Source organism: Neomonachus schauinslandi, chromosome 5 (assembly GCF_002201575.2).
Source record: "Neomonachus schauinslandi chromosome 5, ASM220157v2, whole genome shotgun sequence".
NCBI lineage: Eukaryota > Metazoa > Chordata > Mammalia > Carnivora > Phocidae > Neomonachus > Neomonachus schauinslandi.
This window is the reverse complement of record NC_058407.1, coordinates 102,970,206-102,995,693: the sequence shown is the minus strand read 5'-3', so window position 1 is coordinate 102,995,693 and position 25,488 is coordinate 102,970,206. Positions and strand designations below refer to the sequence as shown.

The 25,488-nt window shown below is 46.3% G+C and overlaps 1 protein-coding gene across 1 annotated transcript; it reads left to right on the top strand.

Moving 5' to 3' along the window:
• Positions 1-4,916: 4,916 nt before the first annotated feature.
• Positions 4,917-25,237, top strand: HDHD5 (haloacid dehalogenase like hydrolase domain containing 5). Its single transcript, XM_021690412.2, has 8 exons — positions 4,917-5,042; positions 14,185-14,388; positions 15,694-15,806; positions 17,646-17,739; positions 19,297-19,330; positions 21,485-21,659; positions 23,948-24,136; positions 24,323-25,237. Exons 1-8 carry the CDS (start codon positions 4,917-4,919, stop codon positions 24,654-24,656), a joined length of 1,269 nt encoding a protein of 422 aa, XP_021546087.1. The 3' UTR covers positions 24,657-25,237.
• The last annotated feature ends 251 nt before the right edge of the window (positions 25,238-25,488 follow it).

Below are 25,488 nucleotides of genomic sequence, written 5' to 3'. Positions count from 1 at the left end.
ATGAACTCTAACCTCTTCTCAAAATTCTCCCTCAGCAGAAAGGGGAACCCTCTTACACTGTCGTGGGAATGCAAGTTGGTACAGCCACTTTGGAAAACAGTGTGGAGGTTCCTCAAAAATTTAAAAATAGAGCTACCCTATGACCCAGCAATTGCACTCCTGGGTATTTACCCCAAAGACACAGATGTAGTGAAAAGAAGGGCCATATGCACCCCAGTGTTCATAGCAGCAATGTCCGCAATAGCCAAACTGTGGAAAGAGCCGAGATGCCCTTCAACAGATGAATGGATAAAGATGTGGTCCATATATACAATGGAATATTGCTCAGCCATCAGAAAAGATGAATACCCAACTTTTACATCAACATGGATGGGACTGGAGAAGATTATGCTAAGTGAAATAAGTCAACCAGAGAAAGTCAATTATCATATGGTTTCACTAATTTGTGGAACATAAGGAACAGCATGGAGGACATTAGGAGAAGGAAGGGAAAAATGGGGGGGGAGGAAGTGGAGGGAGAGATGAACCATGAGAGACTATGGACCTGAGAAACAAACAGGATTTTAGAGGGGGGGGGGATGGGTTAGCCCGGTGATGGGTATTAAGGAGGGCATGTACTGCATGGAGCACTGGGTGTTATACGAAAACAATGGATCGTGGATCACTACAACAAAAACTAATGATGTATTGTATGGTGACTAACATAACATAATAAAATTAAAAAAAAAAAATTCTCCCTCAGCAAAACTGGGTGAGGCCTGGGGAAAGCTGTGTGTGTGTGTGTGTGTGTGTGTCCGTCTGTCCACGTCCCTTTACTGACCACTGCCCAGGTCCACCCACCTTCCTGTCATCTGCTCCCCATCCCTGACTCACTTTCTCCCAGCCACGGCACTCCAGCCCTTCCTCTGGGGACCCATGAACTCTGGTTTTTTTTTTTCCTTTTGTCTGCCTCCTAGTGTGAGACATAAAATGCCAATTCCCTTTGTTCCCTTTTTATGTGGAAAAGGAAACCCCTATTTTTAACCGGGCACAAGGCTGCATTTTCCAACCTGCTTTGCCACTAGGTGTGGCCATGTGATTAAGTTTTGGCCAGTGAGGCGTAAGTAGGTGTGTACAGGCACACGTGGGAGACATAGCCAGGTCAGTTCCAGACCACGGAAACCAAGGGACGATCACAATAAAGCAAGTCAAATACATTTTTTGGTTTCCAGTGCACTTAAAGTTATGTTTATACTATGCTGTACTCTATTAAGTGTGCAATAGCATTATGTGTAAAAAACCAATATACCTTAATTAAAAAATGCTTTATAGCTAAAAATGCTCACCATCATCTGAGCTTTGAGCAAGTCCTAATCACTGATCACAGATCACCATAACAAATATAATAATAATGAAAAATTGTGAAATATTTCCAGAAATACCAAAATGTGACATAGAGGTATAAAACGAGCAAATAATGTTGGGGGAAAATAGCACCAAGAAACTTGCTCAATGTAGGGTTGCCACAAACCTTCCATTTGTAAAAAATGCAGTATCTGTGAAGTGCAATAGAAAGAGGCATGCCCGTTTAAGACTTCTGGAAATTGTATCTATAGGGAGATGGCATAGCCTTTTTGTCTTTTTTCCTGATACCTGGAATGTGAACATAATGTCTGAGCCTGAGCAGTTATCTTGGACCACGAAGTGGAAGCTGTGCAGTGAAGACAGGCAAGGAGCAAAATAGGAGCCTGGGTACCTAATAAGTTGGTGGAGTCACAATACCAAGCCTTATTGTTCTTTCCCAACTTTGTGTACGTGAAAGAAACAAATTTAGATCTTATTTAAGCCGCTAGTCTTTGGAGGTTTCTGTTACTTAGAGCCAGTCATAGTCCTAACTAACACAAAGTATGTGTGTAGGGATGAGCAGGCTTATGCACACACATGGACATACAAGCAGAGGTGAGCAAGTTTAGAGGGATAGTAGGTGTATGTGTATTCATTCATTTGCCTACTCATATTAATTGAGCACTCATCAAGTGCAAGTCACCATGATAGGACCTATGAGGAAGACAAATCAGAGAGGGACCTTGCTCTCAAGGATTTTTCTAGTTATAGATGGTTCTTAATATTTTCTGGCTTAAAAAGCCCTAGAGAGTGGGGGTGCCTGGGTGGCTCAGTCAGTTAAGCGTCTGTCTTTGGCTCGGGTCATTGATCCTAGGGTCCTGGGATCGAACCCCGAACTGGGCTCCCTGCTCAGTGGGGAGCCTGCTTCTCCCTCTCCTGATCCCCCTGCTTGTGCTGTCTCTCTCTCTCTCTAATAAATAAATAAAATCTTTACAACAAAACAAAACAAAGAAGCCCCAGAGAATCTAAGGAGGACTTATCAATATTTAAACACACAGGCACACACACACAAAAATAAAAATAAATACACACATGTACACACATACACACAGAGTATTAATTACAATAACCAGAATGGAACCTCCCAGAAACACCTGTTCCATCACCTTTCCTGAAACAAACCAGCCTGCTTCTGATTCCTGCTAGGGACAGCTGCTGTTTTATGGAGTTCAGCCCACAGCTGAGGAAGATTGAAAGCAGGGCCGATCCAGATCCAGAATACACTGACCTAGGCTGAGAACCTCTGGAGCTGAAATAGCCATGATGATGATATAATTTTGATCATTGAGTGTATTAGTTATCTATTACTGTGCAACAAATTACCCCAAAACTTACTGGCTTACAACAACAAACATTTATTATCTCCTGGTTTTTGAGGGTTAGAAATTCAAGAGTGTGGGGCGCCTGAGTGGCTCAGTCGTTAAGCGTCTGCCTTTGGCTCAGGTCATGGTCCCAGGGTCCTGGGATTGAGCCCCGCATTGGGCTCCTTGCTCAGCGGGAAGCCTGCTTCTCCCTCTCCCACTCCCCCTGCTTGCGTTCCCTCTCTGGCTGTGTCTCTCTCTGTCAAATAAATAAATAAAATCTTAAAAAAAAAAAAAAAGAAATTCAACAGTGACTCGGCTGGGTAGTTTTGTCTTCAGGTTGTTCATGAGGTTTTGGCCAAGATGTGTATGAGGGCTAGAGGATCTGCCTGCAAGATGGTTCTCTCACATGACTGTTGGCGGGATGCTTCAGGTCTTTAACCCGTGGGTCTCTCCAGAGAGTTGCTTGAGTGTCCTAACAACATGGTATTTGACTTTCTCAGAATGAGTGAGACAAATAAAGGCAAGGTGGAAGCCACATTATCTTTTATGGCGTAGCCTTGGAAATCACAGTGTCACTTCTACTTAATTTTATTTGTTAAAAGTGAGTTATTGGGGCACCTGGGTGGCTCAGCCAGTTGAGAGTCTGACTCTTGATCTCAGCTCAGGTCTTTTTTTTTTTTTTTTTGAAGATTTTTATTTATTTATTTGACAGAGAGAGAGCAAGAGAGGGAACACAAGCAGGGGGAGTGGGAGAGGGAGAAGCAGGCTTCCCACTGAGCAGTGAGCCTGATGTGGGGCTCGATCCCAGGACCCTGGGATCATGACCCGAGCCAAGAGCAGACGCCCAACAACTGAGCCACCCAGGTGCCCCTCAGCTCAGGTCTTGATCTCAGGGATGAGTTCAGGCCCCACGTTGGCTCTATGCTGGGTGTGGAGCCTCCTTAAAAAAAAAAAGTGAGTTACTAAGTCCAGCCCACACTCAACAGAAGTGGAATTAACTCTACCTTTTTAGTAGAGGATTGTCAGATAAATTGTGGATATATTTTAAAATCACTACACCAAGAAACCTTCTACCTACTAAAGCAATTTCCAGGTAGTTTGATAGCAGGAAGAGATTGAGAACATTTCAGTCTTGGAAAGACATGTCCCTGGCAGGGTTGAGGTGTTGGGCTATTGTAGGCTGGTTAATGTGAATCAGTCTGCCAGATCCTGCTCAGTTGCAGGTGAACTGACAAAATTAAGATCTTGGCCTTCAACGTTGAGGATCTAAGGGTTTCACTAATCTTTGAGTTGGCAGGGTCTCTGCCCATCCCTGACCCCCACCTTGCTTCCTCTCACCTAGTGCTAAATATATTGTAGGCTCAGCCATTCTCAGTATAACTATATCCAGGGACAGGTCAAAGGGTCTGAAAGGGGGCATCTTAAACATTTCAAGCGGTGGAAACAACTGTGCTTTCCCTCTTTCGGGACAATTATTTTCTACCTTGTATTATAGTCCTGTCTCAACCTCCCTACAAACTGAGTTTGCGGGATTATTTATGTATATAGTCTCCCCAGGAGTTAGCACAGAGCTGGGCAGGAAGGAGGACCATAGAGAATATTTACTGAAAGACTACAAGAATGACTAATTGGTATCCTGTAAGTATTCCTTGATTGACTGGGGTCCAGGGCACTAGAACATCAAAAGAAAGCTTTGCTCCTCCGCCCCCCCCCTCTTGCAAATAAATATTAGTTTCTTCTCCCTGACAGTCGCTGAGGGTTGAGGGAGCTGCGACTTCAATCAGAAACGCATGTCCCAGGAAGTCCGCAGGTACAGAGTCCGTGCACACTGGCCTGCGTACCTCAAGTCTCCGTCTACTAAAGAGGCGGGACCTTGCCTGCCTCTCTCCCCTCCAACAGGAACCTCACCCGCCCCACCCTCCACCCCTCATCCCTGGCTCGCGGGGCAAGAACCTTCTGCATCCGGCCGGTTCCCGGCCCCGGCCCCAGCCTCCCCCAGCGCCCTGCTTGACCCCGCGCCCTGCTTGACTCAGAGCCCTGTTAGACCCCGGGCCTAACATGCCCTGCGCCGGGCAGGGCTCCGGGACACGGATGTGGGACTACAACTTCCGAAATGCCTCGGGCGCCGCCCGGCCCGAGCGCTCCCCGGCTGCTGACTGGCTGTGCGGCGAGGGCGGGGCCACGGACCCGGGCTGGTGCTGTCTGCACGTGCGCGCGACGGGCGGCTGAATGGCTGTTCTCCGCTACCTCGCGGCGGTCCGTGCGGCGCGGGGGCTCTGGTGGCGGGCAGCGCGCGCGTCGTTGGGGCTCCCGGGGCCCTGCCCTGGGAGAGGCTGCTCTGTGGACGCCGCACAGGTGAGAACGCCGGAGTTCCTGCCGAGCAGGTCCTCAGGGCTGGGGGTGGGGCCGGAGCCGTGGGGAGGGAGGGGCCGCGGGCGGGGTTGCTCCTGGAACAGGCCACTGATCTCAAGTGCGTTTCGTTCTTGCCCTGAGCACGAGTGTCCCTAGCACGCCCTGCCTCCCCCTCAGTCAGGGAGTTTGTCATGCCTTCGGCCTGGATGAAAAGTTACTTCAGCTAGAGAATGAACAAAACAAGCCCAAAACGCGCACCAGGATTTCTTCGCCGCTCGCTGTTTTTCGTCTCCAAAGTTACTCTGCAGTTTCTGTGTTCCTATTTTCCCGGTCAGGGTATGATTCCTGCACTTCCTCTGTGATTTTTCAGGATGAGAGTCTTTCGGTTTTGATTTTCAACTACATTTTTTTTTCAGATTTTATTTATTTATTTGACAAATAGAGACACAGCGAGAGAGGGAACACAAGCAGGGGGAGCGGGAGAGGGAGAAGCAGGCTTCCCGCGGAGCAGGGAGCCCGATGCGGGGCTCGATCCCAGAATGCTGGGATCGTGAGCTGAGCCGAAGGCAGACGCTTAACGACTGAGCCACGCAGGCGCCCCTGATTTTCAGCTACATTTGAAAGAAATTTGGAGATTTCGCGATGGACTGCACCTATAAATGGACAGCCCAGAGATGAAAGTGGTTTTGTGCGGGCTTTTTATTTTGGTCCCATTCGCTTGTGAGCCTTACTCATAATGAGCAGCTGTTACGTGGAAGATCTGGGGGGCGAGAGGAAGAGAACTGGCGCAGGGTCCCTAATTTGTGCCAGGTACTTAAGTGATGATAATTCTCTCAGCAACTTTGGAGGTAGATTTAACCCTGTAGTAAGGAAGCTGAAGCTTGGAGTCAAGTTTTTAATTACTTTTCTTTGTAAGGTCAAACAGTGGGGGGACGACTGTGCCAGCACTCTAAACCAGGTGGGCAAATCTGTTACCCTCACTTTCCTCTGGGCCATTTGTCTTTTTTTTTTTTTTAAAGGATAACTTCGTTTTCTAAAATCAATTTCTGTATGTAATAATAGTACATTTTTATAGTGCTTTCACAGTAACTCTTTGATAACTTTATTTTTAAAAACACATAAGCACTTACTTTGTGCCAGACACTTCACAATTATTATTATTATTATTTTTTAAATCTTTTATTTATTTGACAGAGAGAGACACAGCGAGAGAGGGAACACAAGCAGGGGGAGTGGGAGAGGGAGAAGCAGGCTTCCTGCGGAGCAGGGAGCCTGATGCGGGGCTCCATCCCAGACCCTGGGATCATGACCTGAGCCAAAGGCAGACGCTTAACTGAGCCACCCAGGCGCCCTGACACTTCACAATTATTAATTTGTACACTTTTCATAACAACTCTATGAAGTAGGTACTGTTATTCCATTTTACAGATGGAGGAACTGAAGCACAGAGAGGTTAAGCAGCTTTCCCAAGGGCATACAGCTGGTCAGTGGTAGAATCCTGGAATCCAGGGCAGTCTGGTGCTAGAGTTCTAGCTCTTAACAGCTATGTTATCACTTGTTACCATTTTGGATATGGAGCAGCTAAGAGTCAAAGAAGTTAAGTGACTTGACCAGTGTCACAGAGCTAAAAGTGGCCACACTGGAAGCATGGAACGAAAATATGTTGTGGAAAGGACTTTGCTGTCATTTATAACTATTGTATTGACTTTAGCATTTTTGCAGGTCCTGAGATATTTCCAAGTGACTTTCTTTCTTTTTTTTTTAAGATTTTATTTATTTGTCACAGAGAGAGAGAGAGTGAGAGAGCACAAGCGGGGGGGAGCGGCAGGCAGAGGGAGAAGTAGGCTCCCTGGCGAGAAAGGTGCCCGATGCGGGACTCGATTCCAGGGCCCTGGGATCATGACCTGAGCCAAAGGCAGATGCTTAACCGACTGAGCCACGCAGGCGCCCCACCAAGTGACTTTCTGATAGAGTAGGAAAAGGGAAGAAAGGGATGTAGCATAGCACAGCATTTCAGAGTACTAGCTTTTTATTTTTTATTATTATGTTATGTTAATCACCATACATTACATCATTAGTTTTTGATGTAGTGTTCCATGATTCATTATTTGCGCATAACACCCAGTGCTCCATACAGCGGGCCCTCTTTAATACCCATCACCAGGCTAACCCATCCTCCCACTCCCTTCCCCTCTAGAACCCTTAGTTTGTTTTTCAGAGTCCATCGTCTCTCATGGTTCATCTCCAGAGTACTAGCTTTAGAACTGAATCCTACCTGTCCTGTTTGACTTAAGGCAAATTACTTTGCTTTCTAAGCTTCAATTTCTCCATCTATGTATTGAGGATATTACTTACTGTGCAGTGTAGGGTACTTTTTGTGATATATGTAGGGTACTTTGCACAGTGACTAGCACATAGTAAGTTCTCTTAAATGTGGAAGTGGATGGAGTAGACAGTAAAGTAGACAATAGTTCTAATGCTGTTGTTGAAAACCTACCAAACTAATTACAATTAAGAAGCAAAAACACAAAGGAACATCTTAGTAGTCCTTTCACTTCAAACTAACCTTTTTTTTTTAAATTTTTAATTTTATTTATTTATTTGAAAGAGAGAGAGAGACAGCATGAGAGGGGAGAGGGTCAGAGGGAGAAGCAGGCTCCCCACTGAGCCGGGAGCCCGATGTGGGACTCGATCCCAGGATCCTGGGATCATGACTTGAGCCTAAGGCAGTCACTTAACCAACTGAGCCACCCAGGCGCCCCCACTTCAAACTAATCTTAAAATCACACATTTTGGGGCGCCTGGGTGGCTCAGATGGTTAAGCGTCTGCCTTCGGCTCAGGTCATGATCCCAGCGTCCTGGGATCGAGCCCCGCATCGGGCTTCCTGCTCAGCAGGGAGCCTGCTTCTCCCTCTCGCGCTGCCTCTCTCCCTGCTCATGTTCTCTCCCTCTCTCTCTCTCTCTCTCTGTATCTCTGTGTCTCAAATGAATAAATAAAAAAAAAAATCACACATTTTATCACTGCCATAGATAGGAACTTTACTTAGAAGATCTGGCTTAATACCCAGGATGAGGTTTTTAAAAATCCAAGTGATAAAGAAGAAAAATCAGAATACAGATACAGAAGAGAATGAAAAGAAAAATGAAAAAAAGTGAGGAGAAAAAGCCTCTTTCTCTTTGTCTAGGTACCTTCACTTAAAAAAATTAATAAACTTTATTTTTTAGAGCATTGGTAAAGACAGATTGAAGAGAAAGTATAGAGAAATCCTATATATACGCCCTCTCCCCCCAGTTTCCTGTATTACTAATATCTTGGTGGTAGTGTGGCACATTTATTACAGTTGACTTGCATCTTTACTTTCTTGTTGCTGGGTGCCTGATTTCTCTATATGCATTCACCTGAGGATTGGAGGTATATGATTACTCATTTATATAGTTAAAGATGAGGGAGCCTTAAGGTTATTGCTAAGTTGTCCTGAAAACCTTCATGTTTTAAGTAGCAGGGGCTGTGGATTCTTCTTTCTTTTTTTTTTTTTTTAAAGATTTTATTTATTTATTTGAGAGAGAGAGAATGAGAGACAGAGAGCACGAGAGGGAAGAGGGCAGAGGGAGAAGCAGACCCCCTGCTGAGCAGGGAGCCCGATGCGGGACTCGATCCCGGGACTCCAGGATCATGACCTGAGCCGAAGGCAGCGCTTAACCAACTGAGCCACCCAGGCGCCCCTGTGGATTCTTATTTCTAAGAGAGCAAGATTTGTGACTATTTAGGACATGGCCACTAAGACCATTAAAACTGTATGGTTAAATTTTGTAGCCATCAGCACAAATGAGACATCTTATTTTTTAAAACTATGCTAAGTTTTCAAAAATCCAAAAACAGAATAATATTATGAATCCAGATTCACCAGTTATTGACATTTTGCCACACTTGCTTTGCTTGTCTCTCCCCTCCCCCCTTTTTTTCCCAGCTGTAAGATTTTAAAATGAATGGCAGATTTCTTGTCACTTAACCCCTAAATTCTTCTATATGTACCTCTAAGAAAAATGACATTTTAAACATAACTACAATGCTGTTGTCATACCTAACATTAGTAATCCCTTAATGTAACTTAAAATCCTGTCCTTAAAATGTCCCTGAGTGTCTCAAAATTATGGGTATATGAGTTTTACATGTAAGCTTTCAGAACAGTATGCTGTGTGTCCGTGTAGTACAAGAAAGAAGGCAGACCATGCTCTAGAACAACATAATCCTTGCCTCCAGAGGGACCTGTTTTCTAAGGGTAACCAACTGTTTTCCCTTGGGAAGGGATTTGGTGGTCAGGAAGTGCCTGAGGGGAAAGGTCGCCCTTACCTGAGGGCTGAGCTTTCATCCTATGGGTCCTTCAACATTCAGTCAACCTTTGTTGAGTACCTACGGGAGTTTAAGCACTGTGCCAGGGGTGGGAAAATCATACCCCTCCTCCCTCTGGACCTGTGCAGTTATTCTCTTTGAGAAGAATAAAATGATAAAATCAGAAAAGAGCCATAGATCCTTTCCCCAGGAAAAATGCACATAGAGTTTTAAGGGGTTTTATAGCCACTCTGAAATCTATCCATGGGCCCCTGGTTAGGACCCCCATTCTAGTGGGGTTTGTTGAGGAAGAGGGAGGGGCTCCAGAACACCTTGAGGACCATCTGGTGAATGAGCACACTGAGAAGAACACAAACTCACATGGCTGGGGCCTGGCAGGAGGTGCGGCAACAGCATGTTCCAACATAGATCTCTTGGTACCTCTTGAATCCCTTCCTTACTCTGAGGTGCTTGCTGCCCTGGGGGGCCACTGAATGAGCTCTGACTTTGCCACAGCTCAGTTTAAGGCTGACATCTGGATGGAGCACTTGTGAACGGATTACCTTTGACTAGTTCTTCTCTCTGAATTTGGTTTCTTATTCATCCAGTCAGATTATCCAGTGAATCCATATTGCACATTATGTATAAACCAGGCCCCTTTTGCCAGGTAATGTCAGTTGGAGATAATGACACCCACCCCCAGAGGGTTGGTACAAGGATTAAGTAAGCATACTTTTGTTATATGTCCAGCTCAGAGCTCAGTACAGTCTACCCATCTACTCAGATCCAGTGCAACAGGATCAGCCTTTGGAGCCAAGAGTAGAGACACTGTTTAGTTATTTCCCTTCAGCATGTGGGATTTGACAAGTTTCTCCCTGGCAGTTGTGTTTGCTGGTGGTCAGAATTTCTGTCTTGCTGATTTGAGTTGCTTTCCCTTCTATTTTTCCAGGGCCCCTTCCCACCTCTGACTTGGCGCCAAAGCTGCCATTGTCGAAAGCTGAAAGGTCCTGTGCACAAGCTAGCATGAAGGAGCTGGAAGACTGCCTCCCTGGGGGGGAGGGCCCTGTCAGCGGAGGGGAGATGGGATCATTACTCTACAGTCACTCCATTCCTAGTTTACTTGTTCCAGAAACTTATCCCTCAGCTTCCTTGACCCCACACCCTCTTGATTTTCCTCCTCATACTGACTGTTGCTCCTCATTCTTTTGCTGGTGACTCTTAGGTGGCCGTTCCTTAAATGGTGATGTTCTTCCAGTTCTTGCTTCTGCTCTTACTCTGCTTGTGCTTCTCAGGCTCTTCTCTTCCTTCCCAAGTTTCAGCTATTCTCTAAGAGCAGAGCGCTACTGAATTTTCATCTCCAGGACCTTCTGTTCAGTGCTGATGTCTCCACTTGTATGTCTGACAGGTCCAAAGTGGGATATATCTTCTGCCCTCTCTGACCTCCCAGCTGCTGCCCCTCTAGAGTTTCTTGGGTCAGTGAGTAATACCAGCATCCACCCTCCCAGGGTCCCAAGCCAAAAAAAAAAAAAAAAAGGTATGGGGGTCCCTGTGGCCCCTCCCTCCCTCGGCCCTGCATCCTGTTGTTACCAGGTCCTGGCTGTTCTGCTTCTGTGTATAACCTGCCCCCTTCTTACCATTCTTGTTGCCACTAAACACTGTCCTTTTTTTTTAAAAAAAGTAAGACTTAGTTAAAGCCACCATCATCTCTGTCTTAGATTGTAGTTGGTCCCAACTGGTCTTCAACTTGACTCTTCAGTTCACTCAATCTTGACTTTGCAGCCAAGATTTTTCTACAGTGCAGGTCTGATATGATGTCACTTTCCTGTTTCAAACTCCTTAAATTGGCCTATGAGACCTAGGATGGCTAGCCTTCGCCACCTCCTCCAGGTTAGGTACCCCTCATTAAAGCTCTTAGGGTGCCTTACTTCCCCTCATCTCCTAATGTAGCACTCAGTGCAGACTGTCCTGTGGCTGCTTATTTGTCTTCCCCATTGATCTGTGTAGATGGAGGCTACTTCTGGCTGCTTGTGTGGTCTGGTGCTCATCAGGCTCTCAATAGATACTTGTTAAATGAAGGCATGTATTTAACTCTTCCATTGCCTAGCTCAAAATTCTCTTCTAAGAAACTACTTTTGTTTAATTCTGTTTATTTACTGAGAGTTCAAGTACTCAGAAATTGATTTGCACTTGTGAAAATGCTGCAGTTTTGTGGGTTTAATTGTTTCTTAGACTGGTTGCTTTTTCTTTGACCCCAGCTGAAAAATGCAGGGCCTGGAGCACTTGCTCCTCACAGACAGAGCCCTATGAATAGAGTAGGTGTATGCAGTAACAATGGCTTGACCTATTGGGCACCAACAAAAGGAAAATAACAAACAGGTTAGGTTGAATTATTTTGAAATTTGAAAAAAAATCTTATATGTTAGTAAGAATTGGAATGAATTTTTTATTTGTATTTATTTTTAAACTTTTTTTCCTAAAGATTTATTTGAGAGAGTGGGGGTGAGGGCAGGGGGAGGGAAAGGAGGGAGAGGGACAGAGAGAATTTCTAGCAGACTCCCCACTGACTGCGGAGTGAAACCAAAAGCCAGATGCTTATCTGACTGAGCCACCCAGGTACCCCTAAACTTTTTTTTTTCAAATTTTTATTAAGTAATCTCTTCCCCCAACATGGGGCTTGAACTCACCACCCCAAGATCAAGAGTTGCTTGCTCTTGACTGAGTAAGACTGAACCGGCCATGTGCCCCTGGAATGAATTTTTTTTATAAAAAGGACGGTGTTTAGGGGCATCTGGGTGGCTCAGTCCGTTAAGTGTCTGCTTTCAGCTCAGGTCGTGATCTCAGGGTCCTGGGATTGAGCCCTGTATCAGGCTCCCTGGGAGTCCTGCTTCTCCCTCTCCCTTTGCCCCTCCCCCCGCTCATGTACTTGCTTGCTCTCTCTCAAATAAATAAATAAAATCTTTTTTTTTTTTTTTAAAAATGACAGTGTTTAGGGATGCCTGGGTGGCTCAGTCGTTAAGCATCTGCCTTCGGCTCAGGTCATGATCCCAGGGTCCTGGGATCAAGCCCCATGTTGGGCTCCCAGCTCTGCGGGAAGCCTGCTTCTCCCTCTCCCACTCCCCTGCTTGTGTTCCCTCTCTTTCTGTGTGTCTCTCTGTCAAATAATAAAATCTTTAAAAAAAAAAAAAAAAGGCGCCTGGGTGGCTCAGTTGGTCAAGTGACTGCCTTCGGCTTGGGTCATGTTCCCGGGGTCCTGGGATCGAGTCCCACATTGGGCTCCCCCTGCTCTGCGGGGAGCCTGCTTCTCCCTCTGCCTCTGCCTGCCACTCCCCCTGCTTGTGCTCTCTCTGACAAATAAATAAATAAAATCTTTAAAAAAAAAAAAGACAGTGTTTAGAGTGCCTGGCAGGCTTAGTGGAGCATGCAGTTCTTGATCTTGGGGTCATGAGTTTGAGCCCCATGTTGGGGGAAGAGGTTACTAAAAAAAAACACAAAACTTAAAAAAAAGGACAGTTTTCAACTTTATAAGTCCCAAGAAATGCAGAGTGAAATGAGATACCACTTTTTTTCTTTTTAAAGATTTTATTTATTTATTTGACAGAGAGAGACACAGCGACAGAGGGAACACAAGCGGGGGAGTGGGAGAGGGAGAAGCAGGCCTCCCGTGGAGCAGGGAGCCCGATGTGGGGGCTCGATTCCAGGACCCTGGGATCATGACCTGAGCCGAAGGCAGACACCCAATGACTGAGCCACCCAGGCGCCCTGAGATACCATTTTTTTAAACCTTTAAATTAACAAGATGTTTGATAATTAACAAACTCTTTGATACATGTGAAAATCAGTATGGGCAAGGATAAAGTGTGTTAACAGTGGCCATGTAAATTGGTACATGTTTTTGGAAAACAGTTTGTCAAAAGGTGTTACATTATTAAAATGTTTGCACTCTCTTGTCTTGTTACTCCTGCTTTTAAGAATCTAGCTTAAGGGAAAAATCAGTAAGCATGAAGAAGTTCCTTATAGCATTATTTATAGTAGTGAAAAAGTAGGAAAACGTAAGTGTCCAAAATAGGGGAAATATAATGTTAGTGGAATATTCACTCAGAAATATGTAGTCAGAAATGATGTTTAGAAAGAGCTCTGTATATTGATATGGAAAGATAACTAAGAGATACTATCTTAAAAAAGGTCAGATGGAAAAGAAAGTATAATATAATACTGTTTGTGTGTTAGTTAACAGATAAAAATTATTACTATCTATCCACACAGTTTCTGGACATCTATAAGAGAGGAAATAGCACTGGGTGGAAGGAGGCAAGAAATTTAAATTTTTTTAAATATCTGTAGCAAATGGGTTTTTTTCTTAAAACTCCGTGTGTGTTGTTGTAATAAAACTGTGAAAGATTATGAAGGCTGTTGTGACATATAAAAATATATGAGTGTCAAACAACAAGATGAGAAAGTGAACACGTAAGGTGTAGTTGTCTATGTGACAAAAGAATAGAAAAAGAAGAAACAACATCAGTCATGTTAAAGTCCTGGGATGTTTTTGAATTTCTCTACTTCCCATTTAAAAAATTCTTTTATATTAATTATGTGAAGATAGTTTTAACCAAATAGTTACATGCTTAAAAATACATGAAGAGGGACTAATTCTTTGTTATAGATGGATTTGCCCTATCAGAAATCCCATGTCCTCATTTTCTGTTCAAAGCTCTGGGTGACCTGGGGATAATGTGGCACCCCTTGTTGTGAGGGTCTTTTCCTTCTTCCCCTTTGCCTCTTGAATCAGGCTGTGGGGATTCTCTTCCTTCTGTGCAGAGCCCACCCACTTTTGGGTTCCTGTTGGACATTGATGGAGTGCTGGTGCGGGGTCACAGAGTGATCCCTGCTGCTCTGGAAGCGTTCCGCAGGCTGGTGAATGCTCGTGGGCAGCTGCGGGTGCCTGTGGTCTTTGTCACGAATGCTGGGAATATCTTACAACACAGCAAAGCTCAGGAGCTGTCAGCCCTGCTGGGGTTCAAGGTAAGGAGGCACCAGAGAAATGGGAGCCCAAAGAGCTGGTTGCCAGTGGAACGCCCATTCCAACTCTGACTAAGCTGCCTTTCCTGGGTTGGGGTACAGTGTTGATAAGCCCTAGGGCATGGCCTGCTGGGTCAGTAGTAGAAAATAACTCAAAGCTCAAGCCTAGCCTCATGAGTAGAGTCTTACAGCAGGAGCATTTTTTATGTATCACTTCACCTCAAGCACAAAAATTCTGCCCATGGATTTGGCAGTATCAATCTGCTCTCTTTGTATCCATTTCTTTTCTGGGCATCAGGGTTGTCTCTTTTGGATCGTCAGTCCCTGGAAAGTGAGGGTCACATTTTTCTCTCTATCTATATACCTGGTGGGACTCTGAGATAATAGCCTTTGTTTCTCATAAATAAGAGGTACATATCTGAATGAGCATTGTCCCTGAAAAGCAGTCCCTCTTCACCCACTTGCAGTTCCATGTGGTATATCAGCGTTGACACATCCTTCTTTATTAAGGGGGATTGAGTTCTTCGAAAGAGCCCTTTGGAACCAGAAGAGTAAATAAAGTGGCTGATTGACTGGGTAACACTGCTTGGGGGTGAATGCAGAACAAAGGTGTACAACTGGTTCCTTTCTGTGGTTTCTGAAGAGGGTTCCAAAAACATTTTGAGTATTGGCTGCATCGTTGGAATTAGTACTATAAATGTTAAAAAGCTAAGTCTTTTTTTTTTTTTTTTTTTTAAGATTTTTTTTGTTTGAGAGAGAGACACAGTGAGAGAGGGAACACAAGCAGGGGGAGTGGGAGAGGGGGAAACAGGCTTCCTGCCGAGCAGGGAGCCCGATGTGGGGCTTGATCCCAGGACCCTGGGATCATGACCTGAGCTGAAGGCAGACCCTTAACGACTGAGCCACCCAGGTGCACCCGTCCCACCCCCCAGCCAAAAGCTAAGTCTTTAAGTAGAATTGAAAACAGAAAGTCAGAGGCATATTTCTGTGACTGACAAAGAACATGCCCATAAACCCTGAGGTCTCCAGATGGAGGAACTGAGCAGAATAGGATTGGTGAATGGTCAGAACCCACGACTGATGGCATTTCCTGCTTGTTCGTTTTTTGTGGCAAGAGCCAAATGAGACAGGTTCTTCTCACACCTGTTTGGGTAGTGTCTAGAAGTGTTGGGTGCCAGAAAGGGCTCCCCACTTTTTTTTTCTGGGCAGTTTTTCCCTTCCTAAGTGAAAGAAGCCACCCGTCTCCCCATTATTTTCCATCAACTTTGTGTTTCCTCTGTTTTCTTCTGTCTTTTGACGTCCCTACAGGTGGAGCCGGACCAAGTCATTCTTTCTCACAGTCCCATGAAGCTTTTCTCACAATATCACAACAAGCGGATGCTGGTGTCTGGGCAGGGGCCCCTGGTGGAAAATGCCCGAGTGTATCCTTTCGGTGCTGCTTGTTCTGGCTGAAGAGGAGGGGGCAGGGCTGGAGTTTTTCTCCCATGGCTGGGGGGTGTGTGGACAGGGCCATAATGAGGTGTGCTGGCTGCACAGTGCCAGGGCTTAAGGGATACATAGTGGGGCTCTCGAGGGAGGGACTGGCTCCCAGGTATGGCCAGTCCTGGTGCCAGAGTTTCCAAAAAGTCAGCCCACTGAATCAGAACCTCCTGGGGAGCTTAAATTACAGATTCTTGGTTCACTAGGTCTGAGAGAAAAATCAGCAGTCTGTACGTTAGAAGACTAGGTGATTCTCTAATTAGGTTTGGAACCACTGCTCTAGCACTGTTGCTCAGCGTGCTCAATCAACTTCTCAGCTAATATTAAGTATCCACAGTGAACCTGTGGGTCTGTGCACACTCAAGAGGCAGAAGAGTTGTTGCTTGTTCTCAAGTAGCACATTCATTTGCTCATTTGGCAGACCTGTGTTGAGCACTTCCTGGGAACCAGCCCCATGCTGCACATTCTTTAGGGGCGATGGGGACCAAGAACAGCACGTGGGACTCTGTCTTCATCAAAGGGTTCATACGAGAGGCAGGAGTAACACACCCACAAAGGATAAAGGAGTATTTAAGATGGCATATGATTGGGGTGCCTGAATGGCGCAGTCGATAAAGGTCCGACTCTTGATTTCGGCTCAGGTCGGGATCTCAGGGTCATGAGATTGAGCCTCGCATTGGGCTCCATGCTGGGTACAAAGTCTGCTTAAGAGTTTCTCTCTCCCCTGTCCCTCTGCAACCCCCACCACTCTCTCTCTAAGAAAAAAGCGGATTCCCAAGCCTAGACATCAAGCCCAGCAGGGATCTGCATTTAAAAAAAAAAAAAAAAAAAGATGGCATATGACTGAAAACTTAGAAGCACAGTATAGGTTCTGAGAGTCCCAGGTATTGGGGAGGGAACACTCTGGGAGCGGCTGTGACTGGTGGCGTCATGGAGTGGTGTGGCTCAGAGATGGTTATGGTTAAGGTTTTCTGTGCAGGGAAGGAGCTAAGGAGGCTGGAGAGAGAAGGAAAGGTGAGGATCCCTGAAGCAGGAGTTTAGATTGGGATAGGGTGGGGAATAAGAGAGAACAGGAGGAGTGGCACCTCGGAAGGGAAGGCAGGAGGCCAGTGAGCTTACTTATGAGGGCACGGGGAATCTTTGCAGGTTCTGTTGCTATTGGGTGATCTGACAAAAGCAGCATTTTCAGGAGATTAATTTTGAAAGTAATTTGAAACCATGTCCAGTTAAGATTGTTAAGTGGGAATTGAGGACAAAAATGGAGGCAGGTCTTGGAGAGATAAGGTTGGCACTGGCTTTCTGCTCCTCATGGCCTCCCCATCCTGTCTGAATCTGGCTCATCTTCAAGAGTTAACTCAAGTCTGACTTCCCTGGACTCTGCCCAGCTACCAGCCAGTGACAAATCTCCTCTTTTCAACTCCTCAAAACCAGCACTGTTCACAGATTGCTGGTTTAGATGGGCCCTGGGCATGTGGCGAGCTCCTTGAGGCCAGACATTCTTGCGTGCCTTTGTGCCCTGGTAGTGCCCAGCGTGGGACCTGGCACCCTGCTGCTGCGTCACTGTGGCAGGGTGCATCCCTACTATGCCTGTGTTGTCATGGCCCCTTTGCCAGCACGTTCAGGATTGGTGTTGGCCTTCCGGGCTGTGTCTGGGCTCTCACTGCTTCACTCCTGTCCGGGGATTGGGTGCACTAGTTTGGTTGGGACTGTGTTGGTTCCCCTCACCTTAAAGGCATCTTCCCCCAGAACTGTCCAACTTTGCTTCCCTGACCTTGCTGTAGACTGGGCTTCGAGAATGTGGTTACTGTGGATGAGCTGCGGATGGCCTTTCCTGTGCTTGACATGGTGGATCTCCAGCGGCGGCCGAAGACCACGGTAATAAGGCTCATGCTCCTGGGTGTCTCATGTTTAGTTTTGTCCTCTTGTTTCCCATGTGGGTTCCTCTTACTAGCCTTGCAACCCCTCCCACTGAGAGCTGCATCTTGTCCACCTTAGAGAGGCACATCTGGCCAAGGATTTTGTTCTCCAGATATACAAGGATGGCCAGAGGAGCAACAAGCTCCTGAGGGCTTTCCTTTTTGCCTTGTTTGTAATTAGCTGAGAACTCCTTTCAAAGCCCTAGCATCTCCAATGAGGAGTTTTCTCCTTTACCAGCTGGTTTTCTGAGTGTTGCTTGGGAAAATCATTAACCTTAGTGAAATTAATCATTGCTGCTCCTTTATCCTGAAGCTTGCTATGGAGAGCTGTCCTTATGAGAAACAGCTTGCTTATAAAAGTAACTGGCAATTCTGAGTATGCCCGTGTTCCTTTTGGGTTTGGCTCATATTTGAACCACTGGTTTGATGTCTTATCTCTTCTGATCACTAGTCACAGGGTCTCTCATTAATCCTTTAGAGTATGACTTCTTGGCTCTTGATGGCTCCTTCCTTGCCTCCCCTCTTCCTCATGTGAACTCTCTATCACCATGGCCTGCAGTCTAAGTCAGACCAGTCAAAATGCGGGGAAATGCAGTTATAAACATACAAGCTTACTTTTGTTTGTTTATGTAGCCTTAGTCCTCCTTCCTCTAGAGCTTCCCAGTTGAACAGAGCACTTCTTCGCCTTCAAAAGCCTCCTCCTAGGACCATGCAAATTATGTGGGGAACCAGAATGTCCGAGTTGGAACAGCTCTTAGGGCAGCTTAGAGAGTGAGCCCCACACAGGGGAAGTGACCTACTGCAGGTCACATAGCTGGTTAGTGGTAGAGCCAAGACTAATGGTTTAGGGAAGGAACAGACCCCAGAGGATTGGTAAAGTGGAGGCTCTTGCCTCTTCATATCATATCAAGAGAAATGGTCCATCGTGCCCTGGTGACCTCCCTTTTCTCCATAGGCTCACCTTCATCTTAGCTACCTGATTCTAGACTCTTGCTTGTTCCATATCTCACATCCTGTCTTCACTGGAGAGGGACAGCTGACCAGACCTTTCTCTTGGCTGACCTCCATATGTGGCTTCCCTCAGCGTGTTCTGTGAGAGTCCTGCTCATTCTCTCTTCACTTTTCTTTCCTTTTTTTTTTTTTAAGACTTTATTTGACGGAGAGAGAGAGAGCACAAGCAGGGGGAGCGGCAAAGGGAGAGGAAGAAGCAGGCTCCCCACTGAGCAGGGAACCTGACATGAGGCTCGATCCCAGGACCCTGGGACCACAACCCTAGCCAAAGGCAGAAGTCCAACCAGCTGAGCCACCCAGGCGCCCCTCTCTTCAGTTTTCTTTGTGAATTTTCTTCCTCAGTCCTATCCAGCTTCTCCTTGGCTTGGGCTAGATCATGGGGGTGGTCTTTGATCTCTCTAGAATGTGTCTTTTCTATTGCCACTTGTTATGATGTAGTTGTGTGGTTGTCTGGTAGTGGACAGTGACTGTGGCATTGACGGGCCTTTTCTTTGTTTCTTGCCAGCCCCTTCCAAGGAACGACTTCCCTGCCATTGAAGGTAATGAGGGCCTCTGCTGGTGTAGGTGTGGCTCTGGGCAGTTCTCCTTTCGGTCCTCCAGGCTGTTCTCTTGCAGCTGTTTGCCTGTAGACTGGTAGGGTGGCTGCAGGCATTGGATATCTGGTCACCTGGGTTCCAGTCTCAGATCTGCCCCTCACTACCTCTGAGACATTGGTTTTTAATCTTTCCTTCCCCATATCACTTGCTCTGTTATTCCAGAGAAATTGTTTTTATTTATTTATTTATTTATAATTTTTTTTTAAAGATTTTATTTATTTTATTTCAGAGAGAGAGTGAGAGAGAGAGAGAGCACAAGGGGGGGGGGGAGTGGGAGCGGGAAAAGCAGGCTCCCTGCTGAGCAGGGAGCCCGATGCAGGACTCGATCCCAGGACCCAAGACCTGAGCTGAAGGCAGACGCTTAACGACTGAGCCACCCAGTCCCCAGAAAAATTGTTAAGTGTAGAAAATCTTAGCATAGAAAGGCTCCCAGAGGTAATATAGGCCAGCATTTCTCAGCTCCATTAAACTCAGTTCCCCCTTGTGTAACAAAAATACCGTAATGTCCCCTTAACTGCCCTGCAATGAAATTCATAGATAATACAACTGTTCTGTATATGTATATTAAAAATTTACTAGTTCAGTATAAAGCTCTAATTGTAATAGGGAGAAATAAAAGGAAAATTTTTAGTAAGGTAATGTGTATTTCAATATGTAAATAATTATTCAGGAAGATATAATGAAGTAGTAAAATGATTATACCAAACATGGAATCACCGTGAATGTTACAGCTACAAATGCAGACTGATGTAAGTGTGTTTATAGGTGTGATATAGGTGTATTTTATTTATTGGTGACTCAGAAATTAGGGGCTGCATTGTCATTGGTGAAGTGATTTTCCAATATAAGGAACAACTATTGGTAAACTTTTTTTTTTTTTTAAAGATTTATTTATTTATTTGAGAGAGTGAGAATGAGAGAGAGAGAGAGAGTACATGAGAGCGGGGAGGGTTAGAGGGAGAAGCAGGCTCCTCGCTGAGCAGGGAGCCCGATGCGGGACTCGATCCAGGGACTCCAGGATCATGACCTGAGCCGAAGGCAGTCGCTTAACCAACTGAGCCACCCAGGCACCCCGGTAAACTTTTGAAAAGATAAAGTACAGTCTTCTCTTGACTTACATGATAGTTGCATTTTTAGAAAATTGGTGTTTATTAAAACCTTTTTGTTTACATGTAGAATGAAATTAGGGCTTAGGCTCAATTACTTATAAGCAGGTTATTCACCCATGTGAAGGTCAGATGGGGTACTCAAATGTTAATAGACGGGGCAGTTTCTGATTGTTCGGGACTGTCCTGAGCATCTAGCATTCGTGGCCCCCTCCCACGATCCTTGCCACTAATTGTCAGTCATGGTGACAATTAAAATACATCCTCCAGTTTCTAGAACACCTCCCTAGGGGGCAGTACTCCCCCATTGAGACCACTGGTTTGGTCCAGTCACTGGTCTTGTAGCTGATATTGGCAGCTACCATGTGTTGAGTGTTAGGTGTCCAACATGGGTTAATTATATCTCATTTTCACCCTAAACAATCGTAGGTATCGTTATGATGTAGTTGAGGCTGAGGCTTAGAGAGAAGGTAAGTAATTTGCCCACAATCACAAGGAAAATGGACAGTCAGGTTTGGAATGCAGGTCTGTGTCACTCTAGATCCTCCTCTCCTAGCTGTTAGGTTTACTGGCCCCTGGGGCTGAGAGAGCAGTGGCTGAGGAAGGCGAGCCCTTTGCCAGGTACTTGTGGGTGAGGTGGTTGGGAGAGCATTAGTCGGCAGGAGGAAGCAGGCCTGAGACTTGGCTGCTGGTTTTCTTTGTTTTAACCTCTTCTGTGAAGTACTGGTGAATACAAGTGAAAATGGGAACCTTTAGGAAGTGCCTTCCCACGTCCTGGGCTTTGTTTACCCTGGGTGAATGGGTGAATGGATCTTTGAAGGCTGGTTCTGGGAACTGTGCCCTTGCCAGGGGTGTGTACTGTGGGGAAAGAGCCTGTGGTTGGGTGGCACCAGCTGGCATCAGCTGGCCTCCTGAGGACCTTCCTCCTTTCTGCCACAGAGGCCAGGCAGAGTGTCCGGTAACCTCACCTCCATGCCTTTGCTCTTTAAAGGAGTGCTTCTCCTTGGGGAGCCAGTCCGCTGGGAGACAAACCTGCAGCTGATCATGGATGTCCTTCTCAGCAATGGGAACCCTGGGACTGGTCTGGCGACGGCCCCTTATCCCCATCTCCCTGTCCTGGCCAGCAACATGGATCTCCTTTGGATGGCTGAAGCCAAGATGCCCAGGTAAGGACACAGAGTCCCTGGCCTTGACCGTCATGGCCACTGCCAGCTGCTGCCTGGGCAGTTCTGCTGACAGTTTCTTCCCATCATTCTGGTACTCTGGGCGGTCACAGGGCCCCGTATTTGCCACAGAAACTTGGCCTTCTGGGAGGATTTTCAAGGGATTATTTTGCATACTAATTAGTAAATGAAAAGTATAGCTGACTGATCACTGAAAATATGTTGAGATGATCTTTAACATAGGACCTTTGCCCTCCAGAATCTTTTTTAAGATTTTATTTATTTATTTAGAGAGAAAGAGAGAGCATGAGTGGGAGGGGCAGAGGCAGAAGGAGAGGGAGAGAATCTCAGGCAGACTCCGCGCTGACCCGACTTGGGGTTCAATCCCGTGACCCCAAGATCATGACCTGAGCTGAAACCAAGAGTTGGATGCTCAACCAACTGAGCCCAGGTGCCCCTGCTCTCCAGAATCTTAACAGAACATGTTATTATTTTTTTTTTTTTTTAAAGATTTAAAACATTTTTTTAAGTAATCTCTGCCCCCAACATGGGGCTCAAACTCACAACCCTGAGATCAGGCATTGCGTGCTCCACACATTCAGCCTGCTGGGTGCCCCCAGAATATGTTATTTTTTGTGTCTAGAGCCCAAACAATGGATGACTTCGGAGGCCTAGCAGTACAGCTGTTCCTTCTTGCCTCCTCCCTGTGGCACTGGTTCCTTCCCTCTTTGTCTCCTCCTGCCCTTAAGATGGAGGGGCAGGAGGAGCAATAGTTATTCTGATGGTTAGGTAGGCTCTCTAGCCGTGGAGGGCCTTCCTGGAAGGGCAGCTGTGGCTACTGTACTGTTTGGCTGCTCTTATCTGCAGGGCCAAGGTCCAGAGTTTTCTCTCCCTGCTACTAATTCCCAGTGGGCTGTGTGAGTGATCCGTCAACAGAGGGCAGCAGGCCCAACACTGCCTCAGGTCACAAGACTCAGTAACACCAAAGAGATGGGTGTTAGGGTGTTCTCTTGTTACTTTACAACGTATATTTCTGCAGCCTGAGGTTAGATATTTTCTCTGAAGTATTCTTCCTACAGTTAGGGTGTGCCGACACTAGGGGAGGGGAGTTTGGCTATGTAGGCTGGAATGGAATAGCAAGGTGCAAATTTCAATTTATAAATCAGATTTAAGATTAATTTTCATTTACTAATTTAAAAATTGAAAATAGAATTCATCATATAAATAAGTGACACTGAAATACAGCCTTAATATGTTGGACAGTATCAGTTAAGATTTGGTTTAGCAGCCAGGGATGAAAACCCAAAATGAAAGTGTCTTTTTTTTTCCTTCAAGACTTCATTTATTTATTTGTCAGAGAGAGAGCACAAGCAGGGGGAGCAGCAGAGGGAGAAGCAGGCTCCCTGTAGAGCAAGGAGCCTGATTCGGGACTCAATCCCAGGACCCTGGGATCATGACCCGAGCCAAAGGCAGACGCTTAACCGACTGCCACCCAGGCATCCCAGCCCCTGAAAGTGTCTTAAACAAGATAGAAGTTCCTTTCTCATGTAAGAGAAGAATGAGGTAGGCAGTCCAGGGCTTGTGTGAATGTCACACCTGTCTGGGACATAGGCTCCTCCTGTCTTCCTGCTGTGTGATCCTTAGCCCTTCACAGCATGGTCCCAAATGTCTGCCTAAGCTCCAGCCGCCAGACAGCAGCAAAGAGTGGGGGAAGGTCGAAAAGAGTACCTGCTCCCCAGTTATACACTTCCTAGAGGTTTAGCCCAGCACTTCTGATCTCATGGACTCTTTGGCTGTAGCTTACTCGCATGGCTGCACACCTAGCTGCAGTGGAGGCAAGGGAATACTTTTGTACACCCAGTTGCAGTATGGTGAGCTGAAAACTGGCACTAAGAAAAGGGGAGAAGGGCAACCGGTAATCTGCCACAGATTTAAAGCCAAATTTAAACTTAGGTTTGTGGAGTCTGACTGCCTGGGTTGTAATCCTAGCTCTACCACCTTGAGCAAGTTACTTAATCTCTGTATGCCTCAGTTTCCTCACTTGGAAATGAAAATGATGACAGCTCTCATGGGGTTATTCTGAGAGTTAAATGTGATATGCCACTCTAGTGTTCAACAAATGTTAGTCGATAACAGCAGGTCATAAAGATAGGTAATAGATGTAATTCTTACTAGAAGTAATTTCACTTTATCTGTCACCGACAGGGTGTTGGAGGGAAAGGTTGGTGTATAGGGTCCTGCTTAGAGCCAGAGAAAGGAGGCCTGAGCTGCTGAGCTCTCTTCTCTGGCAGGTTTGGCCACGGCACCTTTTTGCTGTGCCTGGAAACCATTTACCGGAAAGTGACAGGCAAAGAGCTGAGATACGAGGGCTTGATGGGCAAACCCAGCGTCCTCACTTATCAGTATGCAGAGGACCTGATCCGGCAGCAGGCGGAGAGGCGGGGCTGGGCGGCCCCAATCCAGAAACTCTATGCTATCGGGTAAGTGCTATTCCATCTCCTCACCACTTCCGGACTTCCCCTGCCCTTCCTCCCTACCTACTCACCCACCTGTTTCCCGGTATCTAATACACACTAGTCCCACAATTGTCCTCTGCTCTCTTTGCTTTGTAACACTGAACTGGGGTTTTCTGTTCTTTCCTTTTCTGGTATGGCTGCCCCTGCCAGTGATAACCCTATGTCTGATGTCTACGGTGCCAACCTGTTCCACAAGTACCTGCAGATGGCGAAGCATGATGGGGCAGAGGAGCGGGGGGCCGATGGCTTGTGGAAGCGGCGGCCCTCAGCAACCCAGAGCTGTGCCTCTATCCTGGTGTGCACTGGTGTGTACAATCCCAAGGGCCCAGAGCCCACTAGGCCCGCCCAGGATGCAGTGGAGGCTCCATTCCATGGGCACCGGGACTTCAGCTTCAGTCCAGGGCTCATGGAGGCGTCCCACATTGTGAATGATGTGAACGAGGCTGTACAGCTGGTTTTCCACAAGGAGGGTTGGGCTTTGTAGTGAGGGCTATTCGTTTTAGACAAGGGAGGGAGGGACCCTGGAGCTAGAGGGGAGTCCTGTTGACTGGCTTCTGGCCCACATCACTGGGCATCAAGTCAGGGCCGCTTCCTGTGACACTTTCTGTGGCCCCACGGTGGATATTACTGGTCACTTAGAAGAAGACACTGGCTTTTTCTCCTGCTGGGCAGTAGCCACAGAATTGTACCCAGGGTAGAACAATCAGGATTTTCTGGGCTCAGTTCCTGTCTGCTTCTCCTGGCAGTCTGACCGCGGGCCAGTCCCTTTACCTCTGTGCCTCAGTTTCTTCTCTCATTTCAGTAGGGACTTCTGGAAAAAGGGGAAGTGGTGTGAAATAATGCAGAGCCTTGCCTGCAACTGAGGGCACCACTGCATGCCAGCAAGGTGCGTCACTAACACTATGATACTGCTTTTTATTGTATTTTAGCTTATTGCCCAGAGAGTTTTAGGCTTATTTTTTTAAATTAAAATAATTGTAATAAATATTCATTATGCTGTCAATTGTGAAGCGCTTCTGGAATGTACTAAAAAGTCCTGTGGGGGAAGGATAGTGGGTGAGCAATGTGGGTGACCCTGAAGCAAAGAGATTGGTGCCATTTTGCTCCCATAATGTATTGATGTCTCCTTTCCTACCTTTTTTCTCCTTCCCACCACCAACCCACCCCTGGCCTGCAAAGCCCGAGTCTGTCTGGGAATTAGTTATGCCCAGGCTTTGGCATGTACTTGACAACTCCTCTGATGTGGAAAAGAAAGGATCGTGTTTATGGTTTCTTCTGAAGGAAGGCACTTTTCCTATAGTGATCCTGGAAAGTGT

Excerpts from the sequence above, each read along its gene's own strand:
- HDHD5 (XM_021690412.2), top strand. The coding sequence starts at position 4,917 with ATGGCTGTTCTCCGCTACCTCGCGGCGGTCCGTGCGGCGCGGGGGCTC. Across the intron at positions 17,740-19,296 it reads AGCGGCGGCCGAAGACCACG|CCCCTTCCAAGGAACGACTT; the intron begins GTAATAAGGCTC and ends GTTTCTTGCCAG. Across the intron at positions 19,331-21,484 it reads CGACTTCCCTGCCATTGAAG|GAGTGCTTCTCCTTGGGGAG; the intron begins GTAATGAGGGCC and ends TGCTCTTTAAAG.